Source organism: Stegastes partitus, unplaced genomic scaffold (assembly GCF_000690725.1).
Source record: "Stegastes partitus isolate 25-593 unplaced genomic scaffold, Stegastes_partitus-1.0.2 Scaffold15, whole genome shotgun sequence".
In the NCBI taxonomy this organism is placed as follows: Eukaryota; Metazoa; Chordata; class Actinopteri; family Pomacentridae; genus Stegastes; species Stegastes partitus.
Window position 1 is genome coordinate 163,442 of NW_007577746.1, and position 16,168 is coordinate 179,609.

The 16,168-nt window shown below is 44.7% G+C and overlaps 1 protein-coding gene across 1 annotated transcript in view; it reads right to left on the reverse strand.

Annotated features, from left to right (window-relative positions):
* Window positions 1-9,611, reverse strand: part of LOC103363397 (pleckstrin homology domain-containing family A member 5-like) — a 128,057-nt gene extending 118,446 nt beyond the window's left edge. The window contains exons 1-3 of the mRNA XM_008290155.1: window positions 9,456-9,611; window positions 9,254-9,330; window positions 8,390-8,447 (exon numbers count right to left, since the gene is read on the reverse strand). Of these exons, the coding sequence (XP_008288377.1) occupies window positions 8,390-8,447; window positions 9,254-9,330; window positions 9,456-9,547 (227 nt within the window). The 5' untranslated portion in view covers window positions 9,548-9,611. The remainder of the gene's footprint in view (window positions 1-8,389; window positions 8,448-9,253; window positions 9,331-9,455) is intronic.
* Between the last annotated feature and the right edge of the window lie 6,557 nt (window positions 9,612-16,168).

The following is a 16,168-nucleotide window of genomic DNA, read 5'->3' on the forward strand; positions in this document are numbered from 1 at the left end:
TGGATAGAGAGGGCGAGACAGAGAGAAAGATATGTCAAAAAAAAAGAAGAGGCATGGAGATTTCTCCTGGGATTTGAGAGTTGAAGAGCGCAGCCTGGCTTCCCTGAGCAGGAAAGGGTCTCCACACATCCCCCCATGCACACACACACCAAACAGAGAATGGAATGGATACTCTCACAGGAATCTCACTCCAATTTCTTTGGAAACTAATGTGCACCACTAAAATGAAGATTAGAATTTGCCAACAAAACGCTACCCTGTACAATATAACTCACTTCACTGCACCACGTTTTCCTCCACAAAGCAGTGACCCACTCCGTCCTGTAGAGGGTCACACCGGGGCTGCAGCTTTTCCCAGCTGACACAGGGTGAGAGGCGGGCTACAGTCAGCCACAGGGCCACCAGACAGACAGACAACCATGCAGAGGCCATGTTATGATAAAAGCTCCTATTTACCCCACTTAGAAACAACAGTGTCCTAAAAATCCAAATCAAAACATTGGTTACAGGGAATTGAAACCTGATTTTTTGGGCATAATGTCATTAAACTTGATGAACGTATGAGCTGTCTGATGGTATGTCCATATAATGTGAATTAGGTGCGTAAGTGATGCCCTTCAAAGGTTCCTCTTTCTAGTTTTCTGTTAGGAATTTTCCCAAGACTTGACAAAATTCTGCAAGACCACAGAATGAAACAGTTTTCACAAACTGAGACGAGAAAAAATCCACATGCTGGATTAAAGCTCCCAAAACTGCGTTTCTTTACCTTTTAGGTCTTCATCTGGCAGTGCAGGCTTCTCTAAACCCATTCAGCAACCTAGTTACTGAAATATTCATAGACAGTCAAGTATTCCTGTGTATCATTGTGATCTCTATGACCTTTGTGCAACCACACAGATTTTAGTTGATGAATCTGGGGGGTCATATTGTAGTAGCTTTAACAGGATATAATCAAGACTGTGCTTTTAGTTTTGGAAAGTTTTGGAAGCTATAATCTACGAATGGAGAGTCTCAATTACTACGTCTTTGAATCTGCACCTGACACATCTGTCTGCATCCTTCACACTGATTTATTGTACAGTGGAGTTCAAATGAGAGCGCATCAAAAATCTGTGGTAAAAAGAAAAGAAGAGAAAAGATGGTCTTTTTCAAATGAAGGTTTCTGAAGGAACATTGCATGGAGCTCTTTAACACTTTGTGGAAGCCGGATTAGCACCATCGTAGAGAGCAAAGGCGAGCACACACAGAAAAGAACTGCTTCATCACAGAATTTTGCTAAAAGTGCAGTTTAAAGAATCCTGTCTAGTCGTGTCTCAGAGGACAAGGAGAGTCTCTACGCCACTTCTCAGGAGGAGAAACAAGACCAGACACGTGGGGTGGACTTAAAGCAGCACCTCACAGTGGACGATGGGGACTAAGTATTTTCTATTTACTATTTACTGATGAATCCCAGTCAGAGATTAACAGAAGCACAAACATGAGGAGACCAACAGAAGAGAGAGAACAACACCACAGCGGATCAAGCCCACAGTGAAGCCTGCTGCTGGGAATATTCAAGTCGGAGGGAGCTGCTGCTCTGTAGCTGGACACCTGCAGAGGATCAGCTCCACCATGACCACGGAGAAGCAGCACTCTGTTCCTCAGAGACATGCTGCACCCTCTGGTTTGTGTCTTTGTGGAGAAGGATTCATGCTGTAGCAGGATAATGAGCCCAAACACACCTCAGAGCTTTGACTTGAAGACCAGAGACCAAGCAGTGCTGACTGCCACCGACTTCCCTCCACATATCTGAGAGTGCGGCTGGCGTTACATCCACATCCCTGCTAATGCTACATAGACGTTAGTCTACCTTGAAGCTGCGGGTTTGTAGTTTGCTTTTGTTGCTGCTTCTCGTAGTAATTTGTAGATGAGCTTAGTTTAACAGTCATATTACTGGCCGACATGTCAGGTTTCTGGATGTCAGGAGCAGCACAGCAGGTCCAACTGATAAAGGTCCTGAACAAGACGGGTTCTGGGCAGCTGAGCATGCACATCGTAAAGGGGTTTCTTAACCAACTGTTTGTCACGTTATCAATCACGTATAGAGTCATCATCATCAAGTTTTCTTAGTTATATGAACTCTTGTGTTATAACGACTGACGACAGCCACTGACTCCTCTGAGCCCATTTAAATCAGGCACATGTGATACAGCCATCAGACTCAACCACCAACGCTATAATGAGTGAGTCTGAGGAGCTCAGCCGTGTCAATGTCAACACAGCCACAGATCCCCAAATCAACTGTGGAAACAACCGCTTGGAAGCATAAAGTGCATGGTACAGGTGTGTCACTGCCCCGATCGCAAAGAAGACATAAACCGTCACCTGCTGCTGAGAGACAGTCGGTCAGGATGGTCACGAGTCAACCAACAGTCACCAGAAAGCAGGTCTGCACTGAATTAGAGGCTCCTGGAGCACAGCTGTCAGTGTTGACAGTGTTTTACATCAAGATGAGCTGCTTTGCTGCCAGAGGAACTGGTGCTTTACACAAACTAAATATAATAATGAAGAAGGAGGATTACCTCCACGTTCTTCATGGAAACCTTCAATCATCACCAGAGGGTTGGTTCCACTGGATGTTCCAAGAAGACAATGACCACTGACCAGAAAGTGTAAAGAAATCAGGCTGCAGTGAAGGTTGTTGAACTGGTCTCTGTAAAGTCCATTAAGATAAGATAAGATAAGATAAGATAAACTTTGTCTGTCACAAGTGACAGAAATTCTTCTTTGACAGGCATAAAAACAAACACATTTAAAACAACATGCAAGTACAGCCATAATTGAAAGGACGTTAGGGGCAGTTAAAAACAGCAAAGTGTTCATTTCCGGCTATTTAGAGTGGTTACTGCAGTAGGAGTGAATGATTTTTTATAGATGTTTAAGAAATTAAGAAACAGGGCTGTCAGAAAGCCAACGAGCTTAGTTGGATGGTACCAGTTCTGTCCAAGGGAGTAGTCAAAGATACAGTTAATACGTTTTTGACCAATCACATTTTCCATCTTCGTACAGGACATGGTGGTCGCCTGGATTTGTTGACAGCGTAGCAGGGGTGGGTCTTAGCGAATGCTGCTAACGGTTAGCTGCTAAAGACGTTAGCGTCTTCGCTGCTGGAGAACAGCAGCATCAGCAGCAAAGACGACGGCGGAGGAACTCCATCGGCGCTTGTTGTTAAATATTTTCCCACCATCGAAAACAACACAACGGCCCAATTTGCAGCGTATTTTTTTCAGGCAGCAGCGTAGCAGACCGTTACTCTGTTATAACGCTGGCGAGAACCCAGCAGGATGTGATGATGTGAAAACTGTGACTCTGCAGAAATATGTCACAGGAATTCATTATGGTACGGACACACTTTCATAAAACAAGCATATAGCCTCGCATGTGTGAGAGTGTACGGAGAGAATCCACAGCACAGAGGCCGACGGCCAGCAGCCACTGGGACGCTGTCGCAAAGTAAAAGAGAGAAAAGATAAAGAAATAGAGACCAGAATCCAACAATCCTTACAGGCTGCACAGTGTACAGACAGCTGACGAGGGCAAACCGGAGGAAGCAGAGAAACGTATCAGCGCTGAAGCTTCCACATAGAGCACTATCACAATGGATGGGATGGATAATCATTCACCCTCATTTTATCTAGCTTGACTGCAACATTAACGGTATTTACTGGATTACGTCCAACATTCTTCATCCATAAATCCTCCAATTCTGCAATGTCCCACTCTCAGTATCTCCTGCAACAGCAACTGCAGCCTCACACATGAGGAGGCCTCGTGTGATCCAGAGGTCTAATCTGTCCCACCAGTTTACCAGACCGTCCTCGGTCCTGTTGGTGGTGAAATCTCAGACCAATTCATTTTTCACACTGCTGCTTGTGAGCATGTGTAGCAGCACCAGGCTAATGAGCTGTAGCATGTTACAGCGCTAACACGCAGCAAAGATAAGCACAGCGCTGATCTAAACACCACAAAGTGGATAACAGCATCACATGTGGGTCTGTTCTGCATTTAAAAGACGTTTGGAGCTTGTTCTTTGTTCTTTGTTCCTGAGCACACAAGCAGAACTAATGCAGTTCCTCATAGAACCTCGTACATGTCGGCGGCACCATCATCTGATTACATGGAAATCAAAGGGGAAGCTCCCAGCATCAGGATGCAGCCACCACGCCTGATGTTCTTTCTTTAGAGGTGATTTTAACCTTTTGAACTCAATTTGCATCAAAACTCACATTTGTTCAGTCACACATCAGTCAGACCAGCACTCCTCCATGCCGAGCTTGCTGACCCAAAGCATGATGGGAACTTCAAAACATGTCAAATTGAGTTCAGAAAAGTAGAAGGACTAACGAGGTTGTTGAGATGTGAGTATTTTGTTTTGCACTATTGACAGGTCATTAACCACCAAAACGTCACATCAACATGGCTCTACTATGTCGGGACCGCCAGCGTTCTGCCCTTTCAACTACGACACATGTACAAACATAGAACTCTGTTTCAAACTGCATAAAACATGTCTGTGTTGTAAAATGACAATATGGAGCACCACTTGCTAAGACATCTAATGAACACTCCAGTTCAAACGGTCAGTAGCTACTGTACTACTGAAACGATACAACAGCTTCAAGAAGGGTGGGCGTAGGAACGTGTGTGCCTTCATCGACAGAAGTCTCAGCCTATCATATTAAAAAACAAACGCACATTTACACTGTTAACTGCTTTTTGAAAATCTCAAAAGTAGAATCAAAATCAGTTTTACTGCCGAGAAAATTTTCACATACGAGGAATTTGACTCGTGTTTCACTGCATAAAACGGTGTCAGTGGGGTCTACGGCCTCGCTGTGGAGGCCCACTGCTGTTGGAATAAAAGCTGTACCTGTGGCACTAGGTTCTGGTCCGGACGGACTGCAACAACGTTACAGAAAGAAGGGGCACAAAAAAGATCTCAAATTCCCTCTGAATGTCATCCTCAACCAAAAATATAAATGGACGCAGCATGTACTTGAGTCTACTCAATCCTGACTATTGTCGGCCACAAACTCCAAGTAAAACATGCCCTCAGTTGCACCTCAAACCTTCACTAAGTACAATTAAACTAGATCCTCAGAACTTCATTTGGATGCAGGTCAACAACTGAAAACTGCAAAAGGTTCCTGCTCGCTGGGGAAAGTTCTCACTGCGACAACGCGCCTGGAGTGAATCGCTGTATGTTTTCTGGCAGTCAGTGGGAAACCCAGGCAGGTAACATGCTGTAAGCAGGGTTTCCATTCCATCGCAACACGTGACAACAAACACTGTTTTAATAAAAGTCAGAACAGCAATGACGAGCCCGGGTGCTTGCAGGAGCAATTAGTTAGCCATGCACAACTAAACACCTTGGCAGGACCTCAAAATCTTGGTAATAAAAGAAAAAAAAAAAAAACGGTGTGAAAGGCGTTTGGAAGACATTGCAGCCGCTGTGAACTCTGATCTGAATCCAAATGAGAAACATGCAACGATCCAACTACAGCCAGTCCTCCTTGTTTCAGTTCTGCCTGAAACTCCAGTGGTTTGGACGGCAGACTGAGGAGCCACAAAGCAGAAACAAAAGACAAGAAACACCTCGTCCTCATTTTCCACTGAAGCTTTGCACAATCTGAAATCAGAATTGCGTCAATGTTGGTTTTTGAATCAGTGCAGTTTCATGCAAACTGTTGATTGTGTCGTGTTGCCAAGTGACGAGTCCGTTTACTCCCCTGAGTCTGCTTTATTACAGGAAACCAACACGTCTGCAGCTATGTCCAGAAGATGAATAGGCTTTACAATAAATCAAAATGGAAACTGGGAGAACAAACAAAGCTGAGACAGTCTGACCCTCACCCTGAGGGGCCGAGCCGGGGAGCCAGTGCCCGTCAGACGTTCAGATGGCAGCAGTGTCCTTCATCGCCAGTGATGTGGAGGGAGCCACAGGGGCAGCGCTCCAATAATGGGCCGATAGAAAAGTGACCGAGCAGGAATCTGAGTGGAATTTGAAGGATTTGAAGAAGTGATGATGAAGCAGTATTGTTCAGTGTGAACATGAGACTGAGCCTAATTGTTGTGTCAAATGCTTCTCATTGTGTTCAAGACTGTGACTGTGGCAGCATGAATCCTGAGCTTGCAGTTTGGTCCGCATCAGCCACAACCACAAAACAGAAGTCACTGCTGGTCCAGGCCTAACGCCTCGTATCCACGTAACCGCTTCTGATCAGCTTCACCAAACAATCGAGATATTTGGTCTGCCATTAGAACAAAAACACACCGATGGTATCTTCTCTCTGTTAGGTGGCCCTTCACACTTTCACCATGAAAGTCCACTTTGCAACTGTTATACGATGGATCCTAAACAAATGTGGCTCTATCATCCAATAAGCTGCCTCATCCTTACCAAGCCTCTGGTACATGCCAGGGTCAGCTGAGGTGCAATGCAGTTCAACTGATGAATGATTTTGCCCTTTCAGTTTGTTTGACTAATTTCCAAATACTCAAAAAAGGAAAATTAGACTGTTTTGTACAAGAAAAGCACCTCAAAGTAAAGCTAACATAAGGATCATACAGTGCTTGAGTTTCACTATTACCAGAGCATGTATGAACAGCTGGACAAGAACATTTCCCAACTAATGTCGGCCACGTTATGATTTAGACTTACAAAAAGAATCATCAACAAAACCAAGACTCTGACCATATGTTCTACGTCGATTTAAGTTTCAGTGCTAATTATGGCTCTTGATAGTTACACACATTTCTTTGAGAAGTTAAAAAAGAAATCGAGGGCCTTGCCAATAACAAGTCCTCGGAGAGATGAGACAACTCAGAACATGTAAGCGTCTGTTTCTTTTCTTTTCCGTCCATGAACCATCTCAAGATCTTTCAGGTATATTTCATTATAAAGGATCCTGATCTGCAGCTACCAGCTTGTGAGGCCCCAGACACTCCGAAAACCAGAAGCCACAGATGCAATGCAGCGTTGTAGCAGCTCATCGTGTTAAACGTGGTTCTATTGCTTTGATTTTAGTTCTCCTCTGCCTACATGAAACATATTTCTCAGTAAAATGCCATTTAATTGTATTACCACAAACGAACAGCCCATTTAAAAGCAGGGTTCAGGGCCATTGTTTCAGCTGACACTGTCGTGCTGCTGGTCAGCTGTTTGTGGTCTACTTAATAGGAACTTGGAGCCAGAAGCGCTTACATGACAACAGTTATGAGAGTTTGGTCATAACCCAACAGAAATGGTTTGTGCCTGTGCTCCTCTGAATTCCTTCGTCCTCCCATGACGGCCGCTGTGTGCTCTCATGCCTCCCTGCACCACCTCTCACCGTGTCCTGCTCTGATCCCTGTTTCCTTCCAGGGCTCTGGCTGAGTTCACACATGCACTTGTCACATCTGACTTCTTGGAACTCATACAAGTGAGCGTCCGTGTTTGCACTTAACATGTGCAGCTCTGCTTGTATATTTATTTACATGTCCGTGTGCATGCATCCACACAGGCACGGGTGTGCACGGCCACATTCTGCATGCATTCATACATACCAATGAGCAGCGGTTCTGGGCTATTTATAGAGTGGCTATATTAGCTCACCATATGTGTCAGCTGCTGCTCTCAAAATGGCCACAGACAGCACAAGCAACAGCAGGAAAACTAGGTGGGAAAGTAGGTAGAACAAATGCTCACAACCCCAGAGAGTGTGTGTGTGTGTGTGTGTGTGTCAGCTGTGGGTGTGTGAGGGGATGGGAGCTGCGGGACATTTTTGTTGTCGAACAGGTCCACAATATATACATGTACGCAAACGTACACAAGGAGCTGAAGTCACTAATCACCGCGGAGAGCTTTCACACACAATAACCACACATGTGCGCACACGCAGCACGCCAACAAGTAGAGCCTGTTCAGCGCAGCAGAGCCGCCTCTGAGTCACACTTGCTTGTCAAACTTGCGTCCCACTGACAGCAGAGACTTGTTCTTCAGCAAATCCCTCCATTGGAGAGAGAGAGAGAGAGAAGGAGAGGGAGAGGTGAAGGGCGAGAGCATGACTGATAGAAGGAGAAAGCCTCAGCAGCAGCAGCAGCAGCAGCAGGGCCGAGCAGCCATTCATTCACATCGATTGCCTACATGTGTGTGTTACAGTGGAGGCAAACAGAAGTACTTGTGAATTCCTCCAGCAGGGCAGAGAAGCAGCGAGGTGGGCGTTGATGAGAGCAGAGGGAAATCTCTGAGCCTGCCGACCAAACAAAGCAGCCCCTCACCGCCTGAGACAGCCAAACTGCCTCTCTCCCTCTCTGCATCCATCAATCTCTTCCTATCTCTGTTTTTTCCTCGCCACACATTCCAACTCACTTGATGAAGCAGCGAGCTCCCTCGAATGTGTATCCTTCCTCCCATCCTGTTGGTAAATCTGTGAGGACAGGGAGGGGAAAGAAAGAAAAAAAAAAGACACAAGACAGCAGGAACATAAGCAGCTGTGCAGAGAGATATGCAGCTGATTACACAGATACACGCACACGCACACACCTGCACAGCAATGCAGTGTCTGGACCACAAATAGCTCATTTTGTGCCCGTTTACGCAATTGGCCGTCTGATTCGAAGAGCAGATATCGCGGAATTACTCGATTATTCTGTGTTCACGTATGCACTAATGGGACTCCAGCTGTTTCGATGCACCGCTGATCTGCATGCAGTGATGTCCTCCCACCCGTCAGCCCTTTCCTGTCGCGGCAGATGTGTGATATATTTTGGAATATCGGCTTTGAACTGACGCACCAGACACGCTGCGTTGTTCTATAAGCAGCCGCTGTGCTTGGAAACGCTGGCTTTCTGCTGCAAAGCCGGGCTTTCACTGGGGGATGTGTCAAATGTCACTGCAGGGAATCAGCTCCGAAATCGGCACACGCCTACGTGACAGAACTTTTAAAAAGTGTGTCGCAAAGTGTCCAGGTGGAGCGAGAAAGGGGAGGCGGAGGTAGGGGGGGACGCCGTGCGTAATGGTCCGCCAGAGGAGAGCAGAGAGGGGAGCGGAGCAGAGGAAGCTGTTGCTTTGCTGCAGAGAGCAGAAATCTCCCGTCATCGTCTTCCACTGCTCTCTCCATAACTTGTCGCCCCTTTTTTCCATCGTGACGCGCGGATAACCTTTCCTATAGGCGCTGCGTGCATGCGTGTGCGCGCGTGGAATGAAGAAAAAACACATCCTCAGATTATTTACCTGGAGTTTTTCTGTGCCCCGTGATAACAGCTTCTCCAGTAACAGGATGCAACCAGGTTGTACTCTTTGCTTCTTCGCTGTTGGTGGAAGAAAAAAAGGGGGAAAAGGTGAACAGAGAACGCGAAAAACGACAAGCAGGAAGAATGTGTCGGAGAAATGAGCAGTGCGTATCCAGAGAGCCGCGTGTCCGCGTCATATTTACTTGATGAAGAATATGCGTCCATCCCGAGTCACCCCATAACTCCAAGAAGAGGGAAGGCAGGAGAGCCAGTCCGGCTTAGGATCCGCCGCCATGTCTAGCTGAGAGCTCTACTGCTCTGGTTACTATACACAGGGGCTGGAGTGCGCGGCGCCGTGCCAAGCGCGTGCACACGGCTGTCCTCGCGCGCTTAAAGGAGATGCGGTTACGCGCATGAGGATAAAGACACAAGCAATGATTTTGTGCCAAGCAGCGGGGAGCGGCGGCCGCTGCTCGGTCGCTGTGAGCGTGTGGCTCAACTGGCACCGATGAAAGTTCGGCTTTAGTACGATTCCTGCGTCTGGACTCAGTTGAGAAATTGCTATCAATCAGTCAAAAGGAACGCTGCACCAAATAAATCCAAATGTGACAGACAAACAAATTCACGACCAGAGAATAATAATGAAGTCATGCAGTGAAAAAGTCATTAACAGAATTAGAAGCTGAAGCTTACTCAGCTGACAAATTAAAGGAAAAACCAACACAGTGTGTGCTGGTGAGGTGTTTGGCCCCCACATGCTGCCAGAGCAGCTTCAGTGCTCCTTGGTATGGATTCTCCACGTCTGTGGAACTCTACAGAGGGATGAACGACTTTCTTTCAAGAAGATTTTTCCTCATTTGGTGTTTAATGATGGTGGTGCAGAGCGCCGTCATCTGGGCTCAGATCTGATAACGGTCCAATGTGGTTCACATTGTTTTCTCCTAAACATTCAGTGACCGCTCATGACTTATGGATGGAGCCACTGGCACCAAGAAAGAAAAAAAAAAGCTCTTTCACCAGGATAGAAGTAGTTCATCACAGGATAACGGTGATCACCAAGAAGAACTTTGTATTGATTTGCAGAGACTCTTTGCTCTTCGGGGATAAGTGGGCAACAAACCAGGACAAGGCAGCCACCAGACCCCTCTCTGTGCCGGCCAGACGTCCAGCCCTGCTCCATGTCCTGGTAAACACCACACATGGCCACTTGTTGAGAATTTGGTGACAAATGACTTATCCGATCAAAACACTTTTGTCCGCGTCTGCAGACTAGTGTGTGGTTTATGCACCACTTTGTAATGTGCATCCATCTTTGTAATGAGGGCTTATGCCCTGCAGCCATACCATAATATCCCTCTCTGTGTGATTGTCAACAGACCGTTCTTCTCGACAGTCTGATTACATCCTGCACTGACATTCCCATGAGGAAGAGTTGCTCTTCTCTTTGTTTTTACATATCACACTAACGACAAGCATCACGGTCGTCAAATGTGTGCTGTCAGTCGTATTCAGGCTCCAGTCACACTGATGTCTTTCCCGTAGATCTACTGCAGTGCCGCTTTAGTCTCTGTTGCTATTGCAGCCAGTAGAACAGTCAGTGTGGCTGAACATCCTGCCAGCCATGCCCCAACAATAAGCCCTGTTTCAGAGTCTCTGGGATGTTTTTCTCTTGTTGTCTTGGTATAAAAATAGAACCAACGTGAACATTTTTCTACATGACAGTGAACCTGATTGGATGTTAACTGATGAACTGAACCGTGCAGTGCACCTGTGTGGAAGCATCTGGATAGATAGATAGATAGATAGATAGATAGATAGATAGATAGATAGATAGATAGATAGATAGACAGATAGAAGCTTTTTTCTCTTCTTGGGGACATACAGTACAGAGCATATAGAATGCATGGCTCTTACATGATGTATAGCTTCCAGACTCCTGCTGCAGTCTTTTTTTTTCCCCTTAGTTGCCTTTTTAATTTATTATTTATTAAACATAACCGAGTGCAATAGAAGTAAAGAAAAATAACGTACGGGTAGAATTTATGAGGAAAAATGTATTGTTGTGTTTCTCCGTAGATGCTCTGGTTGAGAATTTTAATGGTCTTTAGGCAGATAAAAACCTTGTGTGTAGGGAGGTGTTATAGATTAATCCTAGCCTCAGTGTGTGGAGCTCTGCCAGAGGGAGGAACAGCATTCTTCCAACAGACATAACCGTACAGATTCTCCATATTACAACATCTCCATTCCAGAAAATAAATAGATTTTTATTAATCAAACATGCAGACTCCAAAACAACAGAGTAGATAAAGTCCTGCTCTGTAACACAGAACAACAGTTGCACAACAGATCTTGTTTTTGTGCCTGTTGTGTGGCATCACATGTGCTTCATCAGAATTCATGAATATTTCTCAGTGTAGATGCTTTATACTCTCTTATCTTCCACACAGAGCAGTCAAAGGAGGTTTCAGCTTTTGGATGTGACTAAATGCAAAAGCAACAGAGTGCTAACAATGCCTTGATCAGTGCTAACATCCTTTGGGACTGTAGCTTGGTGTCTTGACCCCTGTGTCATTCAGAGCGCATATCATGCATCTGCTGTAGCTTTATTATTTATGCTTTGGTTATATTTTTAACTGATGTGATTCATAAATGATACAAACCTATCATCAGGAGCCTCATACGGCTTTGATCCAAAAGAAAATGCTGTTCTGCATTAAACTTGGAACCCAGGTGCTGCAAAATCACGTTACTGATTTAAACATTTTGAAAGCAGAACATTGTTACAGACAAACCGTACAATATGGTCCTGTGTTGACAAAATCCTTGGTGTGCATTTAAGGGTTAAACATGTGACAAGTTTATTTGTATTATTCTCTGGATCAGAATTCATTTGTGTTTCTACATTCAGTCATTCAGGCGTGTGTTTAATGTGTACCTGGTCTGCTCATTCCAACCCTGATACATGTCAGGGACACTGACCACTACCCAGGGAAATGCAGCATGATTTTTTGAGCAATTCAACAATATTCTTAGATATTCTGTCCAAATTAAGCACATTTTCAGCCAGTGGCAAGGCTGGCTAAGTGGAAAAGCACTTTTCTGCTGTCAATAAGCATATCCTTCAAAAGCACTGATGGTTTAATCCTAAAATCCTACTTTTCTGCAGCAAAGCTCTTATGAGAGCTAATGATGGTGCTGCTGTTCAGTAATAAGGGGCTCCTGAAGGAGCTCTGCCTGTCTCAGATGACACAGAGCTTATTTTGGAGCTGAGTGTTTGCTCAAATATTGATCAGCTAGTGGAGCACAGCATGTCTCCTCACTGTGTTTTGCTGCCTGTCTGCTGCCGCCGTCCAATCAGAAGAGGTCACACTTGAAGCTGGGCTGCCTGGAAATCCCCCGGCACCCAAACAAACCAACCACCAGCACCCCCCTCAACTCCCACAACACACACACGCGCTCTAATGAGGCTAGACAAAGAACACACACTCTGTTAAGTGTGTCCCCAAGGTCAGGAATAGCTCGCATACTGGACACACAGACACACCCAGTTAACGCCCCCAAACACACACTCTCTCAAAGGTCAAATGGTCTTCCAGCAGGAGGAGGAGGATCTCCTTCCTCAAGTGCTGGCCAGATTCTGTAAATGTTGCACAACCTCTGGCCCACTGCCCTGCTCACGCTCACACTCCTCAGCTTCCTTCCACAATCTGAAAGGATTATGACACATACAAGCAAGCACGCAGGAACGTGCTGACAATGTTAAAATGAACAATTCAATTAACTTCAACATTTTAATACCTCAGATTTTTTAGCATTGAAATATTTTACTGCAAGAACCATCAATCTGATCCATCATCCATCCATCCATCATCTCTACACCTTAATCCTCACTAGGGTCATGGGGGGCTGGAGTCTATCCCAGCTGACTCAGGGTGAAGGCAGGTTCACCTGGACAGGTAACCAGTCTATCACAGGGCTACACTTAGAGACAGACAACCAAGCACACTCACATTCACACCTACGGACAATTTACAATCACCAATTAACCTCCTTTAATGTATGCAACCGCATGCTCCTGATGTTTCATCAGTCTGTGGTGTGCTGGGGTGCAGGCGTCAAGGCGAAGGACGCCAACAGACTGAACAAAGTCATCAGGAAAGCCCAGTCTGTTGTTGGCTGCCAGTTGGTCACCCTGGAGGAGGTGGTGGAGCAGAAGATGCTGACCAAACTGCAGGTCGTCGTGGACAACACCTCACACCCTCCATAAATCTGTGGAGCAGCTTCAGCAACAGACTGATACAAGCCCGCTGCTCCAAGGAACATCACAGGAGCTCATTCCTCCCGACAGCAACAAGACTCACTAATGCTTCATTATAAGCACATTTGCACATTTCTGTTGTCTCTTATATATTCTTATAAATTTGTTGACTTTTCTATATAATATTTTCTATATTTTTATCTTATTTTAATTTATTTAACCTTCATTTTATACCCTAATATTCTGTGTTGTCTGTTTGCTTGTTTACCCCTTTGTTGAATAGTCATGCTGCTGTAAAAACAGGATTTCCCTCTGGGCTTAATAAAGTCAGTCTAAGTGTAAGTCTAACCTCAGCATGTTTCTGGACTGTGGGAGGAAGCCGGAGAACCCGGAGAGAACCCACACTGCACGGGGAGAACATGGAGACTCCACACTGGGTGTCCTCACCGGGACATGAACCGGTTATTAAGTTAATATGATTGCACTTCTTGCTGTTAATGGCTCTCCAAGATCTTCTCGCTGCGAGGCCCAGAGCCACCTTGCAGCCTCCAGCTGGGTGGAGCTGTTGTAAACCACATTCTGGACCAAAACAGTGGAAAAGGGTGTAAAACTAACACAGTGAGCTAAGAGTGGCTAAAGCTCTTCATTTTATAACTTTGGTTCGGTGATGTTTCCACACACTTTTCATCAGGTGAAGTGTTGGTCCACCGCTGCACAATGCTGTCATAGAATGATGCTACACATGAGCACCATGGCTCCATCCAGCTATGGCATGTTTGTTGATTTAAAAAGCATTTGAGTTTTCGTTGAACTTAATGCGTGAACACAGTGATGACAAATCAAAATGGCAGGCTAGTTGGTGTGCATGCATCAATGTGATGCCCCTGACAGGACCAAAGCTACATGTTAATGTGTGTTTATGTGTGGGATTGTGTGTGCGTTCCCCCCAGGAGCCTGACATAAAGCCATCTAATTACTAAGCCTCTGTGTTAAAGGCAGGTCCTTAGCAGATTAGAGAGCAAGTCCCAACAAACGGGCTTGTTAGACCTCCGTTCAGACTGTGGAGGTCACATGTTGACTGTAGTAATGTTGTCGGGGGTCACAGCTATTAACCGAGCTATTAACACCAAAAAGTACAATCACAATAGCTTCTGTTTGGATGACGATGGTTGATTAAAAGACTGTGCTCATGGTTTGCGATGTTCTTGGCCCGTGGTTCTGGGCTGCTGTGGGCCTGAGAGGCTCAAGGTGCTGCAGTTAAAGGAAACACCTGCAAAATGAATGCTGGGAAATTAGCATTAAAATTTAGAAGAAATGCTGCAAAGCAAGAAAATACAAAATGCTTAAACGTGTGTAAAGATGTTGTTTGTGTTGTCAGATTGGTGAAGATGTGTTTTAATGGCATCATAGTGACGTTCAGCCTGTGACGTGTTCTCACACAGGCAGCAGGTCGTAAAAGCCACTGAGCACCATTTCAAGTTGGTGGAGACCAAAACAGAGCTAAAAACAGAGCGATTATTTAACTTCAACAGGTGAATGCAAACACAGTTATAACTAATCTCACTCAAAGGTTAATGGATGTGCGCTGAAATGGATTTCCACTGTTTAATATGCAGGACTTCAGCTGATTCAGTTTTTTAGTCTGTTGTTAGTCAGATATATTCATGCTCACATTATTTATCTGTTCAATTAATAAAATAAGGCTATTTTGTGGATTTTTAAACATCTTTTATTCAATGCAGTTTTTGTAAGTTTATGACAAATGATAGAAGAATGAATGTATTGATTCCAGTTAAATTATATTTACTTCTGTGCATCAGCAGTAGACAGTTTACTACGTTGGAGATTACTCATCAAATTACACACGCCACATTCACGCTAAATAAAAAATAAAAACTAGACCCAGCGCACACACTTCCCTCCACTGTAGGAGCAGTAATGAGACGTTTCACACAGTCGATCAACAGGAGCCAGTTCACAACAAATTAGATCAACATTAGACATTCCTCTGGTTTAAATTAAACCATTATCAATAATATTCTAATTTAAATGTAATCAGAGTCACCCAACAGCTGCATTTCATGATGTACTAAGACGCTTTTATCTCCTCGTTACACTCGTTAGACATGTAAGTGCCATGTGCCCTATTAGCTCTGTACAGTGTATGATGAGGAAATGCAGACAAACTGTGGCATTATTCACAGGCAAACGAAATACAGATGTAATCTGTAAAACTATGGTGATGACGGTGATAATAGCAGTCACACTGACGATACACTGGTCCTGTCTTGCTGTATGTTTAGATTTTACTGATTTGGAAGCACTGTTAGAATTCTGCATCTCTGATAACCTCCCACTCTTCTACCTCCTACTCTTCTGCTACCATCTTATCCTTTTTTTTATAGATTGGTTGGATTAATTTCTCTGGTCTCTGTGGTTTGGACTGACATATACATTCACTGTGACTATGTGTGTATTAAATATGTGTCAACATTAATCATTTCTGTAGAAATGTCTGGAACATTTGAACAACATAAACAGGACTAAAGATGATCCACTTCTTGTCCCCTTTTACGCTAGAAACAACAAAACGGCATGCCAGTAAACATCCACTGAAGAGTGATTCACAAAATAATTATTTTCACCATTACAGCATCT